Genomic DNA, 20,201 nt, shown 5'->3' with positions numbered 1-20,201 from the left:
AAGGGTCAGTTCAATCAAATTAATAATAAAAAAAAAAATACTTTTCTCAGTGTTCCAACTTAAAACGGTTTTAATTTAAAATGTTTAATTTATAAATGCTAAAATAGTGTCTAGTTTTGTACTTGGTTGGCAGCAAAAGTCAGGAACCATAAAACCAACTATTAGCGTAGCTGGAAACAATAAGGAGTAAACAAGAACGTCTTTTTTCAATTTGGGTGAACTGACCCTTTAAAAACACTGAGGATTAACTCCAAGCTTTAGTTTCTAGTCCACGAGAGAAATGATGCATAGTTTTAACAACTAGTTTCTACATTTAAAGGAACACTTTGACATTTTGGGGGAGTCCGGAGCTGGAGGAGTTTAGCTTAGCTTAGCATAAACAAACCAGCACCACTGAAGCTAATTAACACATCATCTTATTAGTACATAACATTTTATGTTTTGGTGTCAAACTGTGAGATTTAAATGTGTTGTTTTTAACTTTGGACTAATGGTTTCCATTCTCCCTGCTAAACTAATTAATGTTCGTCATCTCTAACTAAAAGCATTTCCCAAAAAAGGTCAAACTGTTCCATTTAGCTATTAAAAGTGATTCAGCCAGTGATGTTTAGTTATAAATTACATTTTAACATAATTATTTATTTATTTGCTTTAAGATAAAACTACTATATAGCTTTCTAGAATGAAAACGCTTAAATGTGTTTCCCATAAACCCGGCACCGGTTAGTGCTGTTCTGTGTAAACAAGACATCAGTCTAACACCCGAACCGCAGATAAGTGCACATTTAACTTATTAAAGTAAAAAAATAAAAATAGGGGGAGTGTGATCGTTAAATTAGTCGTTTTAAATTCTTGGCTTGCTCTTTCCTTTGTATCTGCCTGTTTTCACACAATAAACCTGATGAATTGTGAGGGAAAAGAATAAAATAAATAAACCTCCGACAGTTCGTGTCTTGTCACATATATTGAAGTCTTGTGTCAGTGTAACAGGTTTGGCAGCTAAAGGCAGTTTCAAATACGCAGGACTATACAGCAACAGTGATTACTTTGGTATTAGTGCATAGGTGCAGTTCTAGATACCAGAGGAATTCGCACACATTCTTTATTATATTAACTAAAGTCGTGTTGGGCAGCAGGATCAGGTTAGCGCGAGCACTGAGTCCCTTCAACATTAGCTGACATGCTGCCATCCTCCAGCAGGGAAAAGGAAGTCTGCCTGGTGTGTCAGTTCCTCAGACTTGAGACGGGTTCACATCAGTGAGCCAGCGGACCTACCGTAAACCAGCTGCAGGTCTCCCTCTGGTGGACCGGCATGTGACAGGGAGCTCTGGTGTCTTGCAAATGTGCAAAAGTTTTAACAAGTTAAAGACCCGTGTAGGCCTGAGTCCGACGAGAACAACAGACCATCCGCATCAGATCCCAACACCCCTTCCTCTGTCCTCCACCTCCTCCTCGTCTGAGTGTTTTTGATTGAGTGCCTTTAATCTGAAAGGAAGAGACATGAGTCTTAAAGGGTGGAAATGTGAAGTATAAGAACATCAGAGTGGATTCACGATCTTAATCAGGAAAACATTCTGGGAAATACAAGCCGACAGATTTGGTTTTAAATTCATTTTCATTTCATTACCTTTTAATTTGCTTTAATCTTCCAGGAGCATCTAAACAAGAACCTGAGACAGAGAAAAGAAAACTAAATCTTGTCACATGTCTTTTGAGATAATTACTCTACGGAGACATCATTGGAGCCCTCTAACGAGAGTCCTACCTGTGACTGGTCGATCACCAGCCAGCGCTCTGTGCTCTTCTGCACGTCCTGTCCACTCAGAGGCTCCCGCAGTCGAATCTTCAGCTCAACACGACCTCCTGTGGGCTTACGACCATCCATCACCTGCCACGAGCAACATGATAATGATGTTTCTAGAGATTAGCGTTCAATAAGACCAACAGCAACAACCTTTCCCTTCTTTCTCCCTCCTCTTTTTTTTTTTAAGTCTCAGTTTAAACGAGATGCCGCCCACCTCTACGATTTCCCTGATTTCACTCTGTGACTCCAGTTTGTCCAGCTTCACCAGCGCCGTCCCGATCGGCTTGTCACTCCGCAGGAAACCTCTGTGAGACGACACAACATCACTGTCACACTACACTGTTCCTCTGACATAACAGTGCTTAGTTCGTCTTGTTTTATTATGTTTCAGAAATTCTTTTCATATCTGTGGCATCTCTCAGACATTACAATTACTAACCACTGAGGATTGTCTGACTTTTCCTCATACTGTCACACTGAGATGCTGTTTAGCAGCAGTTAATTGTATGTTTAATTACAGACAGTCAGAATATCCAACAATAAAACTAAGTAGAACCTTCTCCACCTATTTAAAAATGACACTTGTATGGATGTTTTCGTGCAGTGAGAGCAGCTCAGTCGTGACTCACCCTTTGTGCAGCAGCTCCAGTTTGAGGCCTTTGGACGTCACCAACCTCCTGAAACCGCGGTGGTTTCGGTTGATAGATAGTGTGAAGCTCTGGTTGTATTCTGGTTTAAAAACATCACAGATGAAGACTTAGAACCAACAGTTATTCAGTACTTTGGACAGAAAAAGGCCTTAATCCACCAGGTCTCACCTGGGGAGTTAGTGTTCTTGATGACAGCTGTTTTGTTTTTCTGAGGCTGCTCCTAGTGGTGACAAAACAAAACAAAGGTAATGTATCTACAAACTGTCTCATCAGTCGTGGTAATAAAAGAAAAGAAACAAAGGCTCTGTTGAAACTTTCTCACCGCGCTCGGGTAAGGAAAGTCAAACTTGATGTAAGCATCCAGATAGTTTGGCTGAATTCCTGAGAAGAAGGAAAAAATGTTTGACGCCCTGTGGACATATTATGCTGTGCAGGACTGATATGTGTGGACTGTTGTATTTACCACTCGGTGCAGGAAGATTCATCCCTTTGACGATAACGACAACCATGTCAGTACTGCTGAGCTCTGGAAATATTCTAGAGAGAAAGGAACGAAAAGAAAAAGGAAGGGAAAAATACATTAAAAAGTACTTTGTTATTGACTTAAAGTACAAACAGTAGGAGGATTCAGTTCTTCTACCATCACAAGCTTTAAAGAGAGAACAAACACTCGACAGCCCAACATGGGGAAATATTTTGTGGACTGATCGAACTATGATTAAAGTGTTCGAGAAGAACACGTAGCGCAGCACAACCTTTTCAAAGTTTGGTGTCACTTAGAAGAATAGTTCTTGTTCTTGAAAGAAAACCTAATATTATTATTATATTATTATCTGAAGACCCTGAACATACGGTGAAAACATCTGTATCCTGGATGTTTAGTGAACGTGCCCACCTGACCGTGTTAAACGATCTCTCCTCGAAGTGATGTCTAGGAGGAGGCAGACCCCTCGACTGAGCCAGCTTCAGGATCTCCAGACTCTTCTTACAACTCTCCGCCATCTTCTCAAACCTGGAGGACACACACATTAGTACTTCTATCTTTGTAGAGACATTCATTGACTTAATACAGATAACACACATTAAACACAGTGTAATGAATCACATGGTCACAAACTAAAAATCTGACACTGAATTCATTAATCAGGTTATGTTCATTTTATACACACAGTTTGCTGCTAGTGAAAACGTGTCAATACAACAGCCCTGTGAATTCAACCTTTAATATGTAAACATTTATGTGTACATTAAACACTATGAGAGACTGTAAACCTGATTAAAGTGATCTTACTTTGTGGTTTCTGAGACGTTCCCCAGGTGTGTGAATTGCTTGGAGTGAGTCAAGCATTTCTAAAAAGAGGAGAGGAAGAAGAAGTTGGAGACATCTCTTTGCTCACTAATGGTACGAAGTAATCACAGCGAGAACAGACAAACAAAACTAAATATTCATCAGACATCAGATGAAGCTAGAAGGAAGTCCCAGTGTCCATGTCCATGTAAATAATTAAATAAAAAAATATCTAAAACGTGAGCACCAAACATTCAGAGTTGTTTATTTACCTCGTACTGCTCTTTGAGGATATTGGCCAGTTGTGTGTAAACCTGTTCTGCTTTGTCTGAGTTCTGAACTTCACTGTGATGAATCAGGATGAAGTCCTCGTCTTCATCACCAGGGGGCGACGGCACCTGCAGGTAAAACAGAGTCTGCTTCAGATCTAGATGTTGACCTGTTTGTGTTGTGATTTTACAGAACACAGAACAGGTAACAAACAACATGTAAACTTCCAGCAACAGCAGCGACAGACTAAACCTGCTCTTTTCTCACCGTGCTGATGTCCACAGCTTTTCCGCTGCGAGCAGCCTCGATCATAGGGTCCAAGCCTTTGGCGGTTCGGAGGAAACTCTTGGCCTGCTCCATGTCTTTATACTGCTTCGCCTGCAGAGCTGCCTTCATGTACTGCTTCTTCCGACCCTCCAGGAACTCCAGCTGCTCAACCGCTAGAGGACGACAAAACACAAAATAACACTAAATGTTCAAACTTTAATACTTTTGCTGGGAAAAAAAAAACCTAAATAATAAATGATCAGCAATCACTGCATGTTAAAGACGGACCTGATGGTGAAAGGTCTTCTCTGGTGACTGTTCTGTCAGGCGAGGCTGTAGCAGTCCCCATCTGTCCTGAACCTGCAGAGGGAACATCTAGTGCAGGCTTCTTTGGTTCTACGGGGGCAGCAGTTTTGGACTAAAGTGGAGACAGAAAACAATGAATTAACTATTTCTCCACAAAGTGAGACAGAAAGGAGAACAACCGTCTACTGCTGATGTCCCACCTCCTTTACTTCCTCCTCATCTTCTTCTTCGTCTGCTACTTCTGCAGCATCAGTCGTGGCGAGTTTATTGGCTGTCTCCAGAGCAGCAACAAATCCCTGCTCAGCTGTTGACGCCTTCTGACCCGGGAGAGGAGGAAACCCTGTAAAATAAAAAGAAAATGCTCATTCTGACCAGCATCACAGTCCTTACACTCCAGTCAATCACATCTTGTGCTTCTCGTACAGAGTTACTGACAGCTGGTGCAGTGGTTCTATGATTATATAGCCTGCAGAACTACAGAACCGAAAACACCATGTAAATCCAATTTCACGCAGCCAAACATAATGTGGAAATTACACCGTCAACTCAAAAACATGAAACACTAAAGATTCTCACCAGGGGGAACTGGCAGCTCGTCGAAGTCCACTGCTTTTCCTGCTTTGTGTGCTCGGATGGCGCTCTGGTATTGCTGCAAGAAGAGAGAGTTGAAATATTTCAGCTACAATCCTTAAGTAAAGCATCATTATATGAAGCATGAATTGAGAAAAGGGATTTTGAAGTACCAGCGTACCTTAGCAATGCGGTCGTGCATTCGGGCCTTGCGCTCATCTCCGCTGGCTTTAGCCTGAGTTGACGCCTCCACATACTTGGCTCGTCTCTGCTCGAGGGCCTCCAGTACGTCTTTGGGAGCCGCAGGAGCTGCAGGAGCTGAGGGATGAAACGACAACTGTATTACTATTTATTTTTATTTAATCTCTATTGTAACTGTAGAACATGGAACTAGGTTTATCATCTAGTTTTCTAGGTCACACTATTCAGTGCGTTAGTTATCATCATCATTTATAATTCATGTATAGATTTCAGGAGGGTTTTGTTTTTATATCACAGTATAAATGTTTTGTCCATTTTTTTTCTATTGTTATCTTCGCTCTTCGTTATTATTTCGCTGTCTTTCAGGCGTGAACTGCTCGCAAAAACATCAACATCAACATCAACAACTTTCTAAACGCGTCTTCTTTAGGCAACGTGTTTATACTTAGTGTTTTCAACTTTTTATTTTGTTCATCATTTTTTTAAAGGGCAGTCTATGAGTGTCATCAGTCAACTTCCTATCAACTTTCCTCTTCTTCCTCAGCTTCCTGTTTCATCATACTTTGTCGTAAAAACGTAATTTAAACTTTAAATAAGTCCAGACGCTTTTACACGTTTTTCCCTTTAAGTCAGCTTCTTTGTAACTTTTATACTTTTTTTTTAGTTTTGGCAGTTTTCTTTTTAGGTATTTCTTAATGTAATTTTAGCTTCTCCGTTGGCTTGAATGATGAGTGGGTGATGTCATGACATCTCACGGTTAGAGCTCCACTTCATCTTTGATCAACTTTTTTTTTCTTCTCTCGTCTCTTCTAGAAGTCCTCATACCTCAAATCTAAAAGGAAAGGCTTAAAGTGATTTGATTATTCAAACTAAAAGCGTATGAAGTTTCAAAATCCCTGTTACTCAATTGTTTCTCCTTCTTCTAACAGTTACTGTCTACTTCTTGTTTTTCACTGGCCTCTGTCTGTTTTATTTTAACCTCTTTTGTAATCTTAACTTTCCGTCCTTTATTTTTCTTTTCGCCTTCCTTGTACATTTTTCTCATCTTTTTCTGCCATATATTTTTGCCCTCACCTTTGTCCATCACTTTTATTTTGTATCCAGTGTTTCATTTGGTCAACTCTTTATCTTTGTGAACTTTTATCACTTTTTCAACTTTTACTCTTTACCAACTTTTCTTTGTGATGTTCTATCAACTTGTGATAACTTGTCGTAACTCAGCAGCTTCTAAGCGGTCGAGTCTTTTCAGCAACAGATCAACTCTCCCACGTAATTTCTTTGGAAATTGCTTTCTCTAGTTTGTATTACATATTTATTCTCAGCAGTAACTTCTGTTGGTAAACCTGAGTGCTGGAAATGACACAAATACAGACGTAACTACATGCTGGAATTATTCTTACCTGGAGCAGCTGCTGCAGCTGGTTGGGTGACTTCAGGGGAAACTTCCTTCACTGGAGCAGAGCTTCCTGCTGAACCTTTAGCACAATAATATAAGATAAACTGCATCATACAGAAGCAGATCCAAACCATTTCTGTTAATTTACCTTTACGTTTCCTGGATCACCTAATTTCTCATGTATTTTTAACTTTAAGTTAAAGTTGTTGTTTTTTTAAATACAATCTGCACCAGCCCTTACATTGCTTTTTAAAATAGTTCAGAATATTTAATGACCTCACGTCAGTATTTTTGTAAAATGCCAGTGCTCCTCACCCTGTTCTGGAGACGGCGGGAGGCCACTCAGGTCAACTGGCTGTCCTTTCTCCAACGCCTCGATCACTGCATCGAACATCTGCACACAACAGAATAAAATAACAACACTGTCAAACATAATGATGGTCTTTGTCTACGTCCTAATTCTTGTGCATATTTCACATATTTGAGAGAAACACTGCAGTAAGAATGTGCAGTAACAGACTTAAACAGCACAGAATGAACAAACAATGATATTCAACTGATGATGAAATCTGACATCTGATCATTTAAGACTTCTCATGTGGTTTAGTTTCATAACTTATTTTTTATAAGTCTGGTATATGGACAAAAGTCAAATGATAAGAAGGAACTGAAACAGGTTGGTTATTTAAAAATAACTGGAAACAATAAGACTAAAAAACACAGTGTGTCTATTGTTATAAATCAAGCTGCTGCCACAATCCTACAGCAAAAGATTTACTTATATAGTCTGGAGGCTGCTTCCATTTCATTTCCTTTTCTCTGACCTTCAGCATAGTCCACTGTCTTTGTTTTTAACAAATCACTGAGGATTGCAGTTGTTAAACTCACCTTGCTGGTCTTGATGTAAAGCTTGGCTTGTTCCACATCCCCCTGCTTCTTGGCTTTCAGAGCTGCCATCCTGTATTCTTTCTGCCTCTCCAAAAGAATCGTCTTGGTTGCCTCATTCTCTGTGGAATCACAGCACAGAAACACACAAAATTACCACAGCAAAAGGCCATATTCATAAAAACTGCATAAAGAAAAATACATTTAAAGCACAAAAGTTTGCGGAGAGTGAAGATGTCTAAATAGTTTCCAAATGCAAACTGTATGTAATCCAACAAACTGACCATGTGTCAGACTAGACTGAAGCTGCTGTGCAGGTTCTCCTGTCTGCTCCCCTGGCGAGGGGAGGCTGCTCAGACTGGGTGTGATGATCTCTGGTGCAGCATCTGGTGGTGTTGTGGCCTTCGCCTCCATCTGCTGATCTGAAATAGTGGGTTCAGGACAGGTGGGTACAGGAGGGGCAGGTCGTGCAGGAACAGGAGGTCGAGGAGCGACGCTCGGAGCTCCAGTGGCAACAGGTGGAGGGATTTCTGCCTCGTTTACCGGTTTCCCTTTTTTCACAGCAGCTAACATCGTCTCAAGAGTCTGTAGAGAGTAATGGTAACATTCAGTATCATTTTAAATTTGTATTGCACAACTGAAAACAGAGCAACATTATGTAAAGCATGTTATGTAAGGTGATAAATCAATTTATATCATGACAAAGAGCATAATGTGTTCCTTTACATAGCTAAACAGTGTGATCAGACACATGAACACCAAAAGAAAGACTGCCTCTTGTGTCTCTGTGAATCTGTAGCTTTTGGGCATGTTTAGTGTTGCTGACACAAATCACATACAGTCTGGCTGGGCAGTTGTTTTCAGCTTGAAAACTATATTTCAAAAAGTGTTTAAGTACTTTCATAGTTAAGGTGCCATAGTTCCATCTACGCATGTCTTTCCCTATTTCTCTGCCCTTTCATTCTAATGTTTTCAAAAAAACAATTAAAAACAGATCCACCAATGAGTCATTGTTGCACCTGGTGACATGTTTGCTTTTATGCAGATGCAAAGCACTTTGAATTAACTCTGAATTACTATTCTGTACAAAAAGTGCTATATAATAAAATGACTTTACAATGAACACACACACACATTGTAGTTGTATGTTGAGTTATTACCGCATAAAAGTAAGTTTGAAGTATTGGACTCTCAGGTTGAATTGAATCTTTTATGAAATTTGTTGAAAGTAAGAAACTATTATATAATAAATACATCAGCCTTCAACTTCCATGTAATGTCATGCAGATATATAAAATATGGGATCTGACATTTTTCAGTATTTCAGGACTATATTATATTTTAAGTCTCACTTCGTTAATAGTCTGTATTGGTAATTTATAAAACAATCAATCAATAACAATCAATGCAAAGCTGTAGTTTTGCAACTAGAGCAAATATCTTCTGATTAGTAAATAGTGTCACTCACCTTTAAACCGCGGTCAAACCTCCGGCTTTTAGAGGTATCCCCTGCGGTCTTGGCATTTTGTAAAGCCGCCTTGTACATGGCTACCCTCTCCTCCAGGGTGTGTTGAAGGCTACCGGGGGCTGCTGAGGAGACCTTTATTTCCTGCTGCTTCACAAGTGCAATACCAAAAACAAAAGGTAGTTCCTGTCATCATTATCTGAAAACATCTGGTAAATCTATGTCAGGTCAAGATATTACTCAGCCAGCAGAACTGTGGGTTGAGAACGGAAAGTATTTGTCAGAGATAAACAACAAGAGGGAAAAAATACTAACTGCAAATTCTGCATGTCACCTCTCATAACTTGTTTTAAGTATACAAAGTATTTATATCAGCCGGAAACAGGTGGAATAAGTAACAGGAATTGCAGGAATGCACAGGCTAGATAAAATTGATTCAAAACTGAAAAACATGCAGCTAATTTTGTAAACCAGCAACAGAAGAGCATATTATAGTTGCTGGTGTCAACTTCAAAGCTGGCAGAGAACAGTGTGTACTGTAACGTACCTGCAGCGGTGAGGACTCTGGGGTTTCAGCTTCATAACATTCAGCAGCGGCAGAGGACGTGGGGGAAGTAGTAACAGCATCTTCAGCGTCCCCCTCACCCACCACTTCCTGTAGCTCTGCCTGATGTGAGGGAAAGAAATACAGCAACTTATCAACAGAGAACTTTGATTGTTCACATGCGAGGCTGGATTTCAGAGAACAGATTCAGAGTTTCCCAAAAGGCAGTTTGTGCACCCATATTACACGTGAACGTCCTGTAAATCAAGAAGTGCAGATGAAATGAAGGCCAACATACTACAATATATGATGTGTAAAACTGGCAGAGATGGTTTATTTATTCAGATATTTCTCCATCATTATAATACACAGATCAAATATAACTAGCCGGTTTGGTAGAGTTAGGATTTTTTATGTCTGTGTGTTAAGCAGCCACAACGACAGCAGAGATTAATTTAGACAAACACTAACCAACAGATCCTCATCATCTTCCACGTTATCATAGTCGTCATCTTCATCAACATCTTTCATACACTCATCAGCCATTTTTGCGATGTCCTCCATGGGCAGGGGGGCTGCAACACAAACATGTGTCAAACCTGAATCTGTATGAAGTTAACTGACAAACAAAAGGCATTATTACACAAAGCATCCTCACTTTACTTTTATTTATTTTATTTTATTATATACCATAAAAAGAAAACACATCATCTAATGTACTGTATCATCACCAGATTCATCACCTCTGTTGTTTACAGGACTATAAATCGAAACCCCAACACTCACTCTTCCCCTTCGTCTTGGCTTGAACTCTGGCAGCAGCTTTATTTCCAGTGATAGCAGCAAGTTCAGCCTCCAAGTCCGTGTCGTCCAGATTCTCCTCCACACCCATCATCATCTCCTCTGGGCTCAGGTCAACAAACAGGCCCATCTGTTACCAGAATGGTAAAAGGTAAACTTCAGAAAGAAACCTGCGAAATCACTCAAACACTTGGGCTACCGATTTATTTCTATGAGTTATGAATGAGGATGTTTATATTATAATTTAAGGTGATTTTTTTGTAGCACATTTAATTTTGTAGTTTGTTTTTTCATGTGCTTTTATTTTAAAAATGCCTTCCTTATATTCTTTTTATTGCATCTTGCTCCATGCTGTTGGAGTGTTTTATAGTGTCTAACACTCTCACTGTGAACTGTTTTAGTGTATAATATTTACCCCCAACAGGTTTATTAGGTCTTCGGCCCATATTTACAGTCTGCTTACCTTTCGACCATATATGGTGTCACTCCCCAGACACACCCCTTACCTTTTTGCCAATGTCAGAAGTTGACTCGGCCAAAACCACACGTTGATGTATAAGCCCACCCATGTAAATCCTCCTTATTGGCTGATGTGTGTGTTTGTATTTTACTTTTTGTAACACCCATTCTATTTGCATATATGCAAATATCACACACTGAGTGATATGACAAGGTGGGTTTATCTATCTGAACTGCAGCGATATCCAACACCAACAGCTCAGAGCTGACAAACAGGACTCCAGACCGCAGGAGAAGTTAAGTTTAAATGTTCCTCATTCCAACTGGTTTCCAGTACTATGCACCTTCATACTGGAATGAGCTGCAACATAGCTTGACGTTAGAGACCATCATTACTCTGAGTGACTTTAAAAGTCTACTACCTTCCTTTACCAGTAATATTTGTAGTTACCTCAATGTGTAACAACTGTTCTGGTTATTTTGTCATTTTTTATTTATTTCCTTGATTTTATTTTCTCCCACTGAAAAAGTCTGAACATTTTTTTACTGTTTACCAGAACAAAACACACCAACACTCCAAATATCCTTGACGTCCTCTGCAACACTGCATAGGCACAAAAAACACAGAGAAACTTTCATTGATAATAACGAGAAGACGTCCCACACATAACCTTCCCTCGCCTGATTACACTGTAGCAAGAGACCAAGTGTTTCCTAATCTGACCAAATACTTTCTGGAACTGCAGAACTCCACTGTGGATCTAATTTGACATCAAAAACTTTCTACATAACAAAGAATTAAAAGCATTACCCAGCCTCTGAGTACTGGCTGTAAACTACAGTTGTGCAAAATACAAAGTGAAGGAGATAAAGAAATAAGATCTTTAACCACAGTTGTTAACCATCGCTCCAAATTAAGCCAAATCTAATGAAGTCCCTAGAGCAGGAAGTGACAGGAAGTGAAGCAGATTCTCTAATATAATTTTGCACTTGATGTCAACATCTGAAGCCGTGTTGTCAAACTGGTTTGATAAATTCTTACCATCACCAGAGTCTGTTTTGTTAGCAAAGTGTGCAAACACACCAAAAAAATGTGTTAGCTTCCTAAATGTACTTATTACTACTTTATTTTTAAACAAATATGTGAATACAGGACAGCTAGACATTGTGACTGGAACTTAAAAAACAGTATCACATCTGTTTCACTTAATCCAAACACAGAGCACTGTGCATTATTTACTACTAAGACCATTTGGCCATCAACAGTAATGCCCTGCTGTGCAGTTGCTTCCAATTGGACCTGATTGAAAGCTTTAATTTTATTCCACGTTAATTTGATAACATCCTGGAAATCTCTTTAAATTCCCAGAAATCTCTGGAAACTTCTTGAAATAAGAGAGTCTGTCTTTTTCCTGTTCCTTTAACTGTCTCTTATCTGTTTATCTTATGACTCTTGGGGGTGTGGAGGGGCGTCAAACCTTAGAATCGGACCAAACTAACTAGGGTTAAATATCTGGTGCCACCCCTGCTGTGCATACTTTAGTAATATCAACCTCTAAATATTTTACATGTTACATAAGATGTATTTATTAGTGACAGGAGTCACTGTTAGAAGAATGGGTAGTCTTTCATAACCATAATTAAGAAACTGAAACTGAGTCATCTGCCAACCCCCAACCCATCTCCACCTCCCTAACAGACTTCAACAATACATTAAGAATAAACCACAGGAAATGTGGCTTAATACAAACGAGCTACAAAAAGCAAAAAGCAGATCATACTTTTCTAAATTATTAAATATATTCCTCTAGTATGAGAAAAGAGATTTTTATCGTTCCCCATTAAATAGAATAAGACAATAATGACAGCACTGTGGTAAATATTCATAAACAAAAGAGATGTTTTGTTCAGTCTGTGCGTTGTAAGCTTCACACAGAGCTCGACATAACCAAAGCAAGTGAATCAGCAAATTAAAAATGCTATATTTCACTAATTATGGTGCTTGTTAAATAGACACAAACAACCTTAAATCATACTTATATACTTTTAAGTCCCATTCAGTAGTGAGGGATGCAAACCTGTGGGGTTTTAATCCAATATTTGTTCATATTTGGGGCTCAACCCCCCTTGGAATTAATACTTTTGAGCTACTTTGAGTTTGTAATCGGTGCATGGTTCTTTAACTTCACTGGAGGACCTCTGTCTCTGTGTAACTCTCCCAGCTGATGCTACCTGCTTGGCTGCAGCAGCTCCCTGGCCTCTGGGCTGCGGTGCTCTCTTCTTTTTCCCAAACATCTTGTTGTTGTTGTTGTTGTGGCTTGTTCACTAACAAGCCCCTGAGCGACTCCCTGCGGATCCAAACTACACCTAAGACACAAACACACATGTTAGAATCGGTTTCCTGCTGTCACCACAGCTGGTGATCGTAGTTAAAATCATGTGAGCGGTTGTCAGGTGGTTCCCAAACACACAGGGAATGGTAACGAGCTACCAACCGACGTTAGCCGGGAGCTAGCTGTTAGCTTCTCTGTTTATCTACCTCTAAGTGTAAAAGTTCCTTTATGAGAGAGAAACGGACTGTCACAGACGCTGCTGCTGAGTATGTTAGAGAGTTCTGTCTAACTTGAGGAGCGTGTGTGTCTTTACCTGCTCGGTCATCACTTCATCGAGTAGTTTTCAGAGGAGCAGTTTCATTTCTAGGGTTTGACATGAGAAGATGTTTGAGTACGCATGCGCACACCGAGGAGGCGTTCAGGGACTAGAGGATCCCTCAGTGTTGTCTGCCAGGCAGGACCAGGGTGTGTTATAGTGTGTTGTCTGTTGTCTGTTGTCTTACTGTAATTATCAAATATTAAATGAAAGAGTAAAGAAGGTGCTAAACTAACTTGTTTGTTCTAATTCTTTTCAGCTGCATCCTTGACCCCTGAGGTTTATCTTGTGCCCCTTTAAAACAAAAACCTGTTTCTTAAAATGCTTCTACTGAAGTAATACTATCACGGGGGGGGGCATTGCTGATAATTAGTCATTTTAACTGAAGTAAAAGATCTCAGTGCTCCTGCTGCCACGTACTGTAACTGCATTAAGAGCGCTCTGTCATGCATCTATGCATATAAGTTGTGAAATATGTGCAGATGTACAGATATCCAAAAGTAGTCTACTCCCCTTCAAGTAGAAATACTTCTTAATTTAATTAATTTACATATTTAAAGACAACATAACTTATTTACTTATTTGTAAGAATTTAATTTGAAGAATCACCAACATATATTTAATATCTTCTACACTAAACATAGCTTTTAAAGTGGCAATACAAAGCACAGTAGGTGTTGGGGGTGCACATAAGCAAAAGGATAAATTATTATCAACTAATTTCATATTTGAGGTCTTCACTTCAAAGAAAAAGGTGGAATATGTGACAGAGACACTTTCTGAGCAGGAAACAAATCAATAAATGTGAAATGAGCTCTAGTTCTGCTTTCGAATTCTGCAGCTATCTCATGATTACAACACCACACTTTTATGCAACAACACATTTTTATTAGTGTGTTTTTAAACTAAAATCAAGACTTGAGCTATACAATGTGTAACTGATGTCTGACTACACAGGGTGTACTAAGTAAGGAAAAACTATTTGTAATTAATATTAATTCAGTATAATACTAAATATATATGTTTCTCTTTTACTCCAAAACAGGTCATTTAAGAAAACATGTTTTGCCCTTAAATACTAGTAACAATACTTTTTCTAGTCAGTTGTAGCTGTGATACTCAGTTATTGGTGATGCTACTTTTGTGTAAACGTAAATAATATCTGTAGTTAGAGCGCCTTATAATTAAAAACTGAAACTCAGACGTTAACATTTAAACAAGTTTACCTGACAGACCAAGGTCAAGACAAAAAAGACGAAGCTCCAACTATGCATCTTTTGTTCCTGTCTTCACAAAGTCATCTTGTGGTTTAATTTTAAAAACACAAACTCTGTAACATGAAGTTTTACTTACTTTATAACAAAATAGGAAAGACAACAGATTAGGCTAAACCCTCTGTTTTTGACCACATATCATTTTTTATGATTGTACTGCGTAGCCATTAAACTAAAGTTTAACAAAAACATGCAGGATTTTTTACAGTCTGGACGTTGTAACATTATAAATCCCTGTTGTTGCTGCTGAGCAGCTTAGGGAAGGAGGTGCCGATGGATCCCCCGTGACGATACACAGTCAGCTCCAGCAAGTACTCGTCCACTTTCACTACCACAGATGTCATCTTCTCAGTCGACATGAGGAAGATGATGGTGAAGACAGCGACCTCAAACTCTGGACTAACACCAATGAAGGAGCTCCCAACCGGCTTCACCAAACCCTTCCAGCTGAACTGTAGGTTCAGGACATGGTCGTCTTCATCAGGCTATAAAAGAACAAAAATAAAAATAAGTTATGAACAGTTGCATTCTAATAGGAAAAAGAGAATAAAATATTTAAATAGAATATGTTTCTCACTGTGTCTTTGTTGTCTCTTGCTTTGTAGCCTTTGTAGTCCACGTTGCCTAGTTTTTCCTGCAGGTAGAAGTGGACCCAGTTGTGAAGACCCATGATTTCCTTTCCAAATTTGGTTTCTCCAACAAACACATGTTCAAATCCACAGGAGTCCTCACTGAAGTGTAAATAAAGCCAGTTTAGTTGGACAAAAACATGAAGTGTAACTTTAAACCCTAAAATAACCAGTACATTTTTCTTAAATAAATAAAAAATTAAATAAATTAGTGGAAGTCCTTTACAAATAAATCATGTAATATATAACAGTCACAGGGACATTTTCTACAATGAGTATTTTTACTTTAATTATTTTAATGCATTTTACTTATTGTACTTTTACATTTCATTTGTTTTACTTCACTAGCTCCCTCTGCTGTTACTGTGAAACTCACCCTCCACTCCTGTCCCGGTGATAAAGGCGGAACCAGATGTCATACAGCTGTTTCTTGAACTGTGCAGGATCTACTGGCGACTTCCCCTTCTTAACCAGGTATTTGTGAGCACACTATAAACAGACAAAACAAACACAAGGACAAATTCAAGAGGCTTTTCTACACATAGGTGACTTGTCAGGTCAAGATTAAGTTACCAACCAACATGTACAATACACTACTAATTAGCACATTTACTAACATATTCATTTACAAATGAACTGCTATTAAATTTTGCTATGGCAGGGGTAGCACCTGATATTTAAGGTGGCTGTAAAGGAGTGTTGTTGCACTCTTTGTTTAAAGCTGATCCCTAGAAAGTCAAATAACAGCTAATGCCTTTATTTCTTGGAAGTCACCTTTACAGTCAAACCTTCTGTTTCTAACAACACCTGAACGAACACTGTAACCAGGAATGTAAACATGTGCGGTGTAGAAACAGTGTGTTGCAACTCTGTCTGAGGATTAGACGTTATGCTGACAGACATGTTTTAGACATGACTCTGTCTCTTAAAGTTACTCTACCTTCATGACACTTGTCTCCGCTATGGCATCGATAAACAGCCTGTTCTCTTTGAGCTCCTCCGTGGTGACCGTCTCAGATACACCTGTGGACATCTCGTAGTTGTCCAACAAACTGATGAAATCTGCATAAAGAAGACATGTGCATGTTATAAATATAAAGAAATGATACTAAAGCAACAAAGCAACTATTAGGAAAGGAAAATACCTACATGCATATGTCTTGATACTTTTGAGTTTGTCTTCGTTGACATATTTGAAGAGTGGAGCACTGGCCTTGTCTCTGGCTGAGTTACTGCCCTGAGCCACATAACCTGCCTTCCCCTGAATAAGATACATAGAGAAGAAAAAGAAAAACAGAACTGGTTATACTGGATATCATGATGTGTTTACCAATACTACAGGTGTACAGCCACGCTAGCCCCCATGTTATTGTGTACCGTGTGCAGTGTTGCTTTGAGCTGATGCTAAGGTATCATTTACTCTGTTCATCATCTTAGTTAATATTAAAATGATATAGTACAACTGAAGCTAGTGGGAATATCCAATATTAAGGTTGGTGCTACAGAAAATGTCAGATGTTAGTTTTTCCATAATTTTCATAGCTCTATAATTTAATTGGTAAATCCCATCTGAGAACAAATACTATACAGTGTATACTGTATAAAGCAGGTGTTCTCAGTTCTGGGACAGTGGTCAGACACAAGTTTTGAACTTTTCTGACTTAATTGTTAAATAATGAGTGATTGTGAAATGTTTATATAGTAAAAATAATTATTCTTGTAGTGCAGTGTGTAGGATTCTGTATATGCATATGTAGTTTATGCTGTAGTGTTTGTTTGTTAGTAGCAATACTATGGAATAGAATCTATGGTGATTTTATGCATTTTATTTTCTTGTTTGGTTATTTTTCTTAACTCTATCATTTGACTTCCCTTTTATTTTTTAAATGTACTTTAACATATGAGTTATTGTACATAAACTATGTTATTATTATACTGATGATGTCATAATGATCAGACGTTGTATGCCACTAAAAAACAAGCCCTACATTTATGGCAGAGTGATTTGCATTGCAAAGAATCTATGCAGGCAGACCTGGAGAGAAATTATGTAATCAGTCCCTGGTTTGAGGCGGTTGGTATCCAGTTGCCAGAGTTGGTTTAGGACGTCTTTGAGCTCCGGGTTTGCCTGTTGACTGTGAAACCACAAACGTACACATAAGTAGCGGTAGACAAATGAGAAAGGGTGGAGTGGGATTGGTCTCCTGGAGATTAAAAGTTTACACTAGTAAAGAATTAAATTAGACTGTCTGAAAGGATGTTCCTCTTTTAAAAAGCAATCATTGTGGCTATTGCCATTTAAAGTAATGATGGCTCTGTTATTGTCAGGTATGAAGAACTGTATGACAGTGTGGCAGCATTCATAAAAATATTAATCATAATGCAGAATTAACAAAAGGGTATTAAGAATTTATTAGTTTCATTATTGACATCTGTGCTTTTCCTGCTGTGTCACATCATTATATCTAAAAAAAATACCTATTCTTGGAGTGACAAAGTTCAAAAAGTTAGTGAATTATTAACTCAGGTGTGAGATCCTTCAAAGGACCTGAAATGGAATTTCAGTGTCCACAGAGAGAAAGAGAATTAATAATGACAGAGAAGTTAACTGTCAGTATGATTGTAGAAGACTTCTCTATTTTTTAACCACCACTGAATAACTCGGCAAAAAAGTAAAAGCAAACAAATACACAACAATGTCACCAAGGAAACCTCACACTGATCTCAGTAGCTGATGTGAGGCGGTTTTGATTCAGCCGCACGACATTAGTTGATAGGAAGTTGCTGTAATAAACCCAAACCAGCTTGTACACCTGTGTCAAACTAAATGTCCCATCTGTGAGGTTAAACAACACAGAGACAGGTTTTTGTGAAATCACTTAAACACAGTGAGTGTTTAAACCCAGTGCATCTAACAGTGGTGGGCGACTCAGAAAATGTGTTAATTTATCTTTAATTTAGCAAATTTAAGCTTTTTACTTAAATCTAATCAACAAAAGAGTCTATGAGCAATGATTACTGCCAGGCTCTGCTACAAGGAAGAAAAACATCTTCAGATGTTTTAATATGCATATTTTAAAAACAGATTCCTGCCTGAAACCTGTATGACAACTAGAAATCTGTGTTGCTGCTCCTGTTATGTTCAGTTAGACATCAGGGAAGACTGAAAGACGGGTGGGAATCATGGCTCCATTTAACGACCACACCTGTCTTTGCTGCCACTAACAGCTGAATATCTCATTCATTGTACATTATAATAGAAAGTGGAATTACAATTTACTGCATTTCAAAAGTCTCCATAATGCCACACCCGTCTTACTATTAGGATGGCAGGGAGATGTTTGCCATATTCAATAACAGCTGAGTAAGACCCAAATGACAGGAAGGAGGGCGACACACTGAAACTCCTCTGTTCTTATTTTAGTCTGGGTACAGTTATGAATATCACAAAGCAGAAGCACAGTGCCACAGGCTGTTCTTGCTCAACTGTGTCTACTATTTGTTCTGTTGTAAAACTCAAACAGCTAATCCCACTCACATCCAAACAACTGTCCACATCAGCACACAACATCCAGATAAGTATCCGCTGCACAAACATGTAATCTTCACCAAGATACAACAGCAGCAAGTCTGAGTCAGGAAGAACCAGTGTTTCACAGCAGAACAGGAAAATCAAACAGTACAAATGAGGATTTTCCACCTTCACATCAACAACAATAAGAAAGTGTCATGTTTCATTGTAGCTCATGTTTACATCAAACGTTACTGCAACAGAGAGTTAAAACGATTGGAAAGTAACTAAAAGTATAAATATTTAACTATTAAACAAGAAAAGAAACAAGAACTGAATAAATCACAGTAAATAAGATGCATTATTATGCTAACTGTGTTACTTTATGATCTCTAAACGTACCTTTTTGCCATCTCGTCGACTAATCTTTACTTCGACTTCTCACATCCTCTAGTTTCATGCGCTTTAGGAGGCGTCCATCATGACGTTTGCAACAGAAACAGCCAATCACAGGGCAGGAAGGCGGCCAAACCCCTCCCCTCTGACGTAACATGAGCAGACCCCATCATGTGGTTGTTTTATTAATGAACACTGGGCTCACTGTGAGGAAATAGAGATTTAATAGAGATTGAATCCATCTTCATTTTCGTGATATAACCAAGTGTTAAGTGCAAAGTTGCCACACTTACCAATAAATTGTATTTACGTAAGATTTGCATGAACTGATGATCTTGAAATCTGCACTTCAAAGTCAAAGTGAACTTTCTTGTCAAACAAATAATACACCAGTTGTACAAAGCTGGATGACACTGTGTTATCTCCACACTCCAATGTGCAATGTGAAGAAGTGGAAACACTGAAGTGCACACAGACGCAACAGGTAAGTATACAAAATATAAGTGATTTAGTGGATCAAAACAAATAAGCATAACACTTACTATACACTTGAGAAAAATAGAAATGATCGCAGAATTGCATATATTGCACTGGACTGTGAAACAAACCCTATTTTTGTTTTTATTATTTTTGGCACAGAGAATATACCAACTGTGGTCACTAACAACCCTTTGGCTTGGCAAATTTAAATAAACTTTTGCACTGAATTAAAATTTGTAAAACGTAACACACATTCTAAAAATATTTACATAAAGAAATATATATATAAAAATGTATATATAAGGAAATACATATCTGACGTTCACACCCACCTCTTTTCAAAGTGCTGGCTTTTA

General features: G+C 38.6%; 2 protein-coding genes across 4 annotated transcripts; both read right to left on the bottom strand.

Moving 5' to 3' along the window:
• Positions 1-5: 5 nt before the first annotated feature.
• cc2d1b (coiled-coil and C2 domain containing 1B) lies at positions 6-13,649 on the bottom strand. 3 transcript variants are annotated; one of them, XM_026375195.1, is made up of 26 exons: positions 13,553-13,649; positions 13,139-13,273; positions 10,433-10,577; positions 10,118-10,221; positions 9,650-9,769; positions 9,106-9,252; positions 7,922-8,222; positions 7,641-7,759; positions 7,068-7,146; positions 6,757-6,831; positions 5,337-5,473; positions 5,162-5,234; positions 4,786-4,925; positions 4,568-4,697; positions 4,280-4,452; positions 4,015-4,140; positions 3,746-3,804; positions 3,350-3,466; positions 2,918-2,991; positions 2,777-2,835; positions 2,623-2,674; positions 2,434-2,533; positions 2,019-2,109; positions 1,766-1,888; positions 1,628-1,670; positions 6-1,485 (listed from the first exon to the last, which is right to left on the bottom strand). In XM_026375195.1, the coding sequence occupies exons 2-25, from the start codon at positions 13,199-13,201 to the stop codon at positions 1,659-1,661; spliced, it is 2,619 nt and encodes an 872-aa protein (XP_026230980.1). In that variant the 5' UTR covers positions 13,202-13,273; positions 13,553-13,649; the 3' UTR covers positions 6-1,485; positions 1,628-1,658. The 3 variants fall into 3 exon arrangements, with proteins under 3 accessions (XP_026230980.1, XP_026230982.1, XP_026230981.1); XM_026375197.1 differs by having other exon boundaries at positions 9,106-9,249; XM_026375196.1 differs by having other exon boundaries at positions 13,139-13,267; positions 13,553-13,648.
• Positions 13,650-14,828: 1,179 nt separating this feature from the next.
• On the bottom strand, positions 14,829-19,468 carry si:dkey-222f8.3 (XendoU domain-containing protein). The gene is made up of 7 exons (XM_026375448.1): positions 19,372-19,468; positions 17,494-17,593; positions 16,608-16,719; positions 16,399-16,520; positions 15,835-15,947; positions 15,407-15,560; positions 14,829-15,314 (listed from the first exon to the last, which is right to left on the bottom strand). The coding sequence occupies exons 1-7, from the start codon at positions 19,380-19,382 to the stop codon at positions 15,054-15,056; spliced, it is 873 nt and encodes a 290-aa protein (XP_026231233.1). The 5' UTR covers positions 19,383-19,468; the 3' UTR covers positions 14,829-15,053.
• Between the last annotated feature and the right edge of the window lie 733 nt (positions 19,469-20,201).

Source organism: Anabas testudineus, chromosome 17 (assembly GCF_900324465.2).
Source record: "Anabas testudineus chromosome 17, fAnaTes1.2, whole genome shotgun sequence".
Lineage (NCBI taxonomy): Eukaryota > Metazoa > Chordata > Actinopteri > Anabantiformes > Anabantidae > Anabas > Anabas testudineus.
The sequence above is the reverse complement of the archived record's forward strand: the minus strand, read 5'-3'. Positions and strand labels throughout refer to the sequence as shown.

Excerpts from the sequence above, each read along its gene's own strand:
- cc2d1b (XM_026375195.1), bottom strand. The coding sequence starts at position 13,201 with ATGTTTGGGAAAAAGAAGAGAGCACCGCAGCCCAGAGGCCAGGGAGCT. Across the intron at positions 9,770-10,117 it reads AAGATGATGAGGATCTGTTG|GCAGAGCTACAGGAAGTGGT; the intron begins GTTAGTGTTTGT and ends CCCTCACATCAG. Across the intron at positions 2,534-2,622 it reads CAAGAACACTAACTCCCCAG|AATACAACCAGAGCTTCACA; the intron begins GTGAGACCTGGT and ends TTTTTAAACCAG.
- si:dkey-222f8.3 (XM_026375448.1), bottom strand. Across the intron at positions 15,948-16,398 it reads CGGAGACAAGTGTCATGAAG|TGTGCTCACAAATACCTGGT; the intron begins GTAGAGTAACTT and ends GTCTGTTTATAG. Across the intron at positions 15,561-15,834 it reads CACCGGGACAGGAGTGGAGG|TGAGGACTCCTGTGGATTTG; the intron begins GTGAGTTTCACA and ends TTTACACTTCAG.